Source organism: Oryza glaberrima, chromosome 12 (assembly GCF_000147395.1).
Source record: "Oryza glaberrima chromosome 12, OglaRS2, whole genome shotgun sequence".
NCBI classification, from domain to species: domain Eukaryota; kingdom Viridiplantae; phylum Streptophyta; class Magnoliopsida; order Poales; family Poaceae; genus Oryza; species Oryza glaberrima.
Genome location: NC_068337.1, coordinates 700136 through 707610, shown reverse-complemented (window position 1 = coordinate 707610; position 7475 = coordinate 700136). Strand labels below are relative to the sequence as shown.

The following is a 7475-nucleotide window of genomic DNA, read 5'->3' as shown; positions in this document are numbered from 1 at the left end:
TTGTGCACCATGAGTTCCCAGCCCATTTTGCATTGAATCCAAAAAAAAGGTTAAATGCGCCAAAACATCAGGTGAGAGACCTAATGCTAACGCATGTTAACAGGTAAGTGATACTAAATAAAAGGGGACTATCATTCACGTCCAAGGAATACAGTCCAACATATCACCTCAACTTCCTAAACTCAAATGAGGCAAGGAAGCATTGGCTTGACATTGTGTTCTATATGTTCTATGTTGTCTCTTTTTGATTGAACGACCAAACTGACTGTACATCAGGATTAGTTGAGAAAAAGCCACCACCAACATGTGCCCCTGTTGGTGAGCAAATCTTACTAGCTTCCTGAGGTCCATTCAGCACCACTGCCTCCCTGCATAAATCATAACCAAACAAAGTCTGAGTTCCACGAAGATGAACGAATCTGTTTTGAATAATGCATGACTAGTCAACAGATGTAATAAAAATTGAACCATCAGTTGCAGCATACAAATTATTATTAGTAGCCTAGAACAATATTTTCAACACCAAACACATGTCAAAGAATACCAGAAAAGTTCAGGTATACACAGTTCACCATGTAACTTCTGAAAATGCAGTACAGCCAAGAGCCAACCATAAAACCCCAACGGCCACAAACCAAGGTGGGGAGGAAAGGGTAAAAGAACAAGGATTACACATCATGTATTCCATTTGTATAGGGCCCTGTACTTAGTTCCAAGCTAGCAACTCGTCCAACCCAACTATTCGAGGATATATTCATTGTTTAGCTCAGACCATGTACATTCAATTTCTTAGTTAATAGTTAGGCCCAAGGCATATATGTCAAAAAAAAAAAAAAACTAAATCCCATATCTGTTCAACCCACCAGAGCAGTACAGGCAAGGGAAAAAACGAATGATGAATTTATCGGCAGTTTCAAGTGATGACAACAATAAACAATTCAAAACAACATCCACGTTAGCACATTGGAAACCCCTGTATATCACCTGGCCAGTGCATAACCCACACATGATCTAGTAACTGCATTTACTGGTGCTTACTGCTTAGATAATGCAGCTAACTATCATCACATAATGCAGCCCAATGGCCACAAGTTGAATCCAGCAGATAAAGCAGCAAACTAAATGACTAAACCTTTCATTACAAATATAACTAGTGAGAAAATCTTTGCACCTGGTTTCCAAAGGAACGTCCTTAGTGGCTTTCAATTATTTGTTTACAGTTCAACAGGGTACCTTAAACCCCCGAAAATCAACCCGGTTAGAAAACAAGCATTTTTTTTGCTTTTAAAAGAAAAACAAATGGCAGTCTAATCACAAAAGCTTGTGTATTGATAAAGATAGCTACAAATTGCTAGAGAAACTGAACAGTGAGCCCATAACTGATTGCTCTGCCAAGTTGCCAACATTACATCAATCTATCATGCCTGCTCTATTTACATGGCAACAGTTCTGTATGTCAGACCAACTCCACAAAAAAACACCGAAGTATAAAAGCAAACTCTGTTAAGTTTTCATTATCTTGGACCTGATGCTTGGTCTTATGCCTCACGGCCTCATCTTTTCGCTTATGCTTATGCTTATCAGCCAAAATTTGAATTTTCAACCTTAAATTTGGAGCTGATTTTGAGATTTTTTTTCATCGAAGTTTATTTTTCAGCCTTTGCTTTTAGATTGCTAAGAACACATATATAAAAGTTTTATTCACAAATTACTTTTCGTTTGCAAATATGCCGTTTCGCTTATTCCGTGAATAAGCGAAACAATGGCTCCGTCAAACATGAAACTTGGTTTGTTTGAACTATAAAACAGTTTTTCCAACAAGCCAATAGCATGCATCATTCTGTCATTCACAAAAAAGTCAAAAGAGATGCAGGCAAACCAATCAACATTATGAACTGAACACATTTTCTAAACAAATGTGTCAGACATCTACAGTGTAAATATATATATATATATATATATATATATATATATATCCTAAAAACAATATTGATTTTTCTATGGTGAAACAACCAGTTAACAAATTTCACATAAACAACACTCATCCATCCATGGATTCAGGCGTGGTTCTTATCAGTTATTTAGTTTGGACAGACAGTCAATTGAACTGCACTCTCAACCATTGAGTAATATACAGTCCCACATCCTCATGCTGACCGCGAAACATCCCAAAGAATGAGAGCCAGACAAGGACTGTTGAAACAGGTTCCAGATTGGCAGTACATTTAATTTCTACGGCGTCATCATTCTTTCTAGCTAATAATACTACTTCGGAATGCCAGTGAAGCGTTACCAAGAACCACTAGACATAATCCCTTATTTTAATATGATATCATCATCAATCCATAGTTCCATATTAAATATAGAAATATATAAGAATACATTCTTTAAAAGAAAGAACAAAGAAATATTCAAGTGTTTCATACAACAAATGCACAAACACGTAATTGAATGCCATGTGATGTGTTTCTCATAAACAGAATCCACAGAAAACTTGCACCCTGTCACTAATGCCTCTTATTTGTCTAAAGCCAAAATAACCATCCATAAAAGGATGCAACCACTGCAAGACATGGTCAAACTGGGCCATGGTCCCCAGCTTTTGGGGGCAAAAATTGCTATTATGGAAATTTATGTATTTGCTCCTTTGATTCCTTCTAAATTGGAGATTCAGAGTGTATTGTTTGCTCTTAACTGGTATCACTCTTGCCCCATTTTTTATAGATAAAGTGGTAGCACCCATCCTAGTCATTATGACAAAAGAAATTTAGGAGTCCCCTATGGCATATGATTATTCCTTGTAAGAATACTATGTGAATTTGATCTCATTTGGTCCTTATGTGTATTGATACATGAAGCTACATTAGTAGTGATTTTTTATGACCTAAATGAAAATTATGCTCACATAATCAAAGTGTGGGGTAGGGTAATTCTGTTGTAAGTTATGACCATGTTTCTAGCTCAAACCAAGGTTATCAAATTGTTGTCTATAATGGAAGCAAATGCTTCATCGCCGCAGAAAATACTGAAAGCGGTACAAGAATGTCACAACATACTTACTTGGACCAAGAATGACCAGGTGGCCCAATGGGGTGCAAACGGGCTGATTTGTTTGGTGATCCAAAATCCAAATCGTTGTGTATAGCATTCTCTGAGACATCATGTGAAAGGAACAGACTCCTTGTATCAAGAGGCATTTGCTGGAAAGGCGCTTTCTGCAGCCATAAATCATTGTCATCCAAACCAGAACCCACTGAGCTTCTTGTTCCACCATTCAAATGACTGGCACCATGGTTAAATTGATTTGTGTTTGGTAGGAGCCACTCAGTCTGAGGACCTCGTAGACCTAAACTTTCTTGAACTAATGGCGTGCCCCACATTTGCCATGTGCCCCCCTGTTCATTGCTAGCTTCAGGCAAAATAGAACCATTAGGCCCTTTTCCAGTTGAGTGCCTAATAGGATTATCCTCGAATGTACGTGATCTTGAAAGAGGAGATTCGATTGGTGAAGGCTTCGCATGTGTTTCCTTGGTGATGTCACTAGAGATGAACCCGCTATCCAAGTCGAGAGGAAAGTTATCTAGGGACTCTGAAACTGGCCCAAGCAACGCAATTGCATCAGGATCATAGCATGGGTCCTCAAATTGTTCTGGTTCTTCAAACACTGTTGGTTCTGGCTCACAATAGTAGGGCATATGTCCAGCTGGAAAATGAGAGAGTGACATGTTGGCAGGTGCTCCATTCACTGGTGGGAAACCTGGAAATTGCATACAGCGGCTTGAACTAGGGTTACTGTCCAGAGGGGGATACTGCGATAGGAAGATTTGAGCATTGCTAATTTGTGCTCCATATGGTTCTGGTTGCCCGTTCATTTCACGGGCTGTAGCAGGAACATCAGGACAAGGTGACACAGATGCTGAGCGACTAAACAGCTGGTGCCATGACTTTTTAAGTCCAGTAGGCTGTGACTGCACATTTGGACTAACCTGCATAAAAGCATAACAAAAATGCAAACGGTATTTGTAAGACGATAGTCAGGGTGAAAACAATCAATGTCATATGTCGTAATCGTAACAGATAGACTGCTGCAGCAATTAATAATGCCTTTGTTACTCACAGATCGATGAACATTAGTCCATGAATTTGTCGTTCCTCCAGCAGTAGCAGATTTGGCTGTTGCAGGAGGTTGGGCATCTCTTTTGACTACGTTACTCTGGTCAGTTACAGTAACAAGCGGTTTAGTCACCTTGTTAACTTGAGGAGCAGAGGTCTGAGCACTTCTACCAAAAAAGGAACCGCCACCAAAACCTCTTGAAGAAGATAACAGACCGCCTGTCATACGGCCAAAGTACTTTGCCTTGCTCTGTACTGTCTTACTACCCTGGTTGTTAGCATCAAAATTATAGGGCTTATGACCCTCAGCGCCAACTCTTGTTGCATCCCGCTTCTCTGGCTCATTTCTTCTATCAGAATCCCGCTTTCTCTCCCCTTCCCTGGTTACTCTTCTCTCAATATCCTCGCAATCTGAATTGCTCTTGCTTGATCCCTTATCCTTCTCGTCCTTCCTCCTCCTCTCCTGCCGTCTACGTTCCACTTCCTTCCGAGGATCCTTCTCCCCAACAGGTGTGGCGCCTTTGGATCTCTCTTCAGCCTCTGCTTTCTCATCCCTTAGCCTCCTCCGCTCCTCCACGAGCTTTGCCATCTCCTCCCGTTGCTTGCGTTCCTCCTCCTCTAGCATTTCCTTCTCCAGCCTCGCCAACCTCTTCTCCTCCGCCTTCCTTTTCGCCTTCTCGACTCTGCTCTCCTCAGCCTTTGCTCCGTTCTCCCCTTCTTTTGCTAATCTTTTACCATCTCGGCCCAAGCCATCGCCGTCCCCCGAGGAGCCAAATCTGAGCACTTCCCTCCAGAACCACCTCATGCTGACGCAGAAGGAAGAGAACAAGCGCCACGAGAACCCCGAGTACAGGTTATCGGAGGAGCAGCGGAGGTCGAGCCAGTAGGCAGGGTCACCGGCAGCATTAGGCCAATCCTGGGTGCAGGGCCAGCCAGTGGGGAGGGTCCCGGCGGGGCCGAGGTCGAGGACGGGGCGCTTGGAGACATGGCCGCAGTAGGAGCACATGAACTTGCCGCCGCCGGGGTTCTGGTCGCGGTAGGGGTTGTTGCAGTTGCGGCAGCGGCGGGTGGCGGTCTTGCGGAGCTTGTGGAGCTGGAGGGCGTGGGCGCGGCGCTCCTCGCGGAGGCGGGCGGAGCGGCGGGCGCGCCAGAGGGAGAGGCGGGGGAGGAGGATCTCGTACCAGAAGAGGGTGAGGAGGAGGACGGAGACGCAGGCGAGGCGAGGGGAGGTGACCTCGAAGCGGTAGGCGGCGGGGAGGAGCTGGGAGAGCGCCCACAGGAGGATGAGCGGGAGCACCAGCCATGGCAGCATGGTGGCGACGCGCCGCGACCACCGTTGCACGGCGCACAGTATACACATTATCCGCCCACCTCCGCCTCCGCCGCCGTACCAATCTCGATCGCCAGCGCCGCCCCTCTCAATCTCAAACCCTAACGGACCCAAGGGAAGAAGAAGCTTGCTGGGTCGGGAAGATTGCTGCGATGCGAAACGAAACCCTGAAATGGAGGGGGGGAACCCAATCAAATCAATTAAAGGATGCGGATGCGAGATGCTGTCCTTGGCTTGGGGGTGGGAATACGGGATTAATTAGGAGGAGTCGGAGAGATTGGGAATGGAGAGGGGGAGCTCGAGGTGGTGGGTGGTAGCCATGGCGAAAACCCTAGCCTAATTTCCTTTCGGATTGCCTTCCCCTCTTCCTCTTCTTTTTTTTCCTTTTTCTGTTCTCGCGAGGCAAGGGATAAAGCGTCTCGACGCAGCTGCTGCCAGCGTCTCTTCTTCTTCTTCCCTTTTCTTTTTTCTTCCTTCTTTGCCATTTTTGCTTTCTTTCCTCTAGTTAATTTTGGCTTGCTCCCTCCTCATGTTTTGCTTCTCCTTACTCCGACTACTAGTACTACACAATTAAAGAAAACACAGTATATAATTTTTTTAACATAGGAGTTGTATTGAAAATTTTTCAGATTTCCTAAAAGTTTCGTATATTCTAGAGTATGCTTATGTGCTTTGTCTCAGCCTTTGACTATTAATACAACATTTTATTCTTGTTTTAATAGTTGTTTTCAATTCAACTAATATTAGCATATACTTGGTTTTTCCAAGCTATTCATCATAGTACTTTCTTTTTATCCTTATCCTTAGCTTTACTTTCTTTATAGAGCTTCCTTTTTTAAGAGATCAAGAAAAGAATGGTGAAGTACTGTAGTTCTCCCTATGTGTATAACTAAAAGTGAGTACATGTCTGTTCTTCTCTTAATTTAAAAGTATAGTATTTACATAGTAGTGTATTACAAGTCGGTGAAAAGAATATATAAAAATAGGATGCATCTCCTACACCAAGAAAGAAATAAGGCTGCCAGTTAAGATCTTGTTTATAAATGCAATATTTGGATATTATCATATTTTTAAGTGTATCATACTACCATGGTCCTAAATATTGTTTTCTCTTATTTATTGTAGTATGTGTTTTCTATAGAGAAAGCTTATGCTTACAATTAGCACTATCAATAAGCAAAAGCAAACCAAAATGAAATAAAATTTAGGTAGTGATGTTGAGAAATCGTGTGGCTGCACACTAAAAACATATATCAATGATATAATCGATTATAAATGTATTCATAAGAAGATTATACTCTTTTGATTACTTAGATGCACATAGTATGCACTAACGATATAATCAAACCTAAACTAGTTATGAGAGGGAACCTATTTAAAGACAACTTTTTGGTGCGTATCAGAGATATTATCCTTCAGGCAGAATTAGTAGAGATCAGGAATGAAGAAGGGGGAGCTCAGGAGTCAGGATGTAGCCATGGCAAAAACCCTAGCTTAGCCTTCGGGTTGCCTTGCCCCCTCTCTTTGTTTTTCTTGTCTTATTTGCCTTTCTGTTTTTTGTCTTCTCTTCTTGCAAAGCATGGGATAGAGCATCTAGACGCAACTCCATCTTACCTCTTCCCATTTTATGGTCTTGACATGGAAACGAATGGAGGGTTAGGATAAAATTAGGTAAAATAAATGGATGGTTAAGATTAAACGTTTTTCCAATGAACCGTATGAGACAATGCTCATCTCATCGAATATATCTAAAAAGGATTACATCCTGGAATAAAAAAAAGAGAAAAAAAAGAGTGACTACATAAGGTTAAACTATAGCAAGTGCTTCTCTTTGGCAAACATCAACATTGTCACATTCTCTTTGATTTTTGCAAAAAGGCTAGACAACAAGGTTCTCTTCTCCTGGTGCTCAAACACTCTTTGATTTCTTGCTTTTCAGATACCTACGTGATTAATAAGACGAGTATGCACCTTCCCCTTTGGGAGGCTTGGGAATTTTGCTAACATCGCCCAAGATTTCCTATACCTTGTA

At 42.1% G+C, this 7475-nt stretch overlaps 1 protein-coding gene across 1 annotated transcript; it reads right to left on the bottom strand.

Annotated features, from left to right (window-relative positions):
- Positions 1-5906, bottom strand: LOC127757252 (stress response protein nst1-like). The gene is made up of 3 exons (XM_052282736.1): positions 4118-5906; positions 3061-3986; positions 1-368 (listed from the first exon to the last, which is right to left on the bottom strand). The coding sequence occupies exons 1-3, from the start codon at positions 5471-5473 to the stop codon at positions 230-232; spliced, it is 2421 nt and encodes an 806-aa protein (XP_052138696.1). The 5' UTR covers positions 5474-5906; the 3' UTR covers positions 1-229.
- Positions 5907-7475: the final 1569 nt, after the last annotated feature.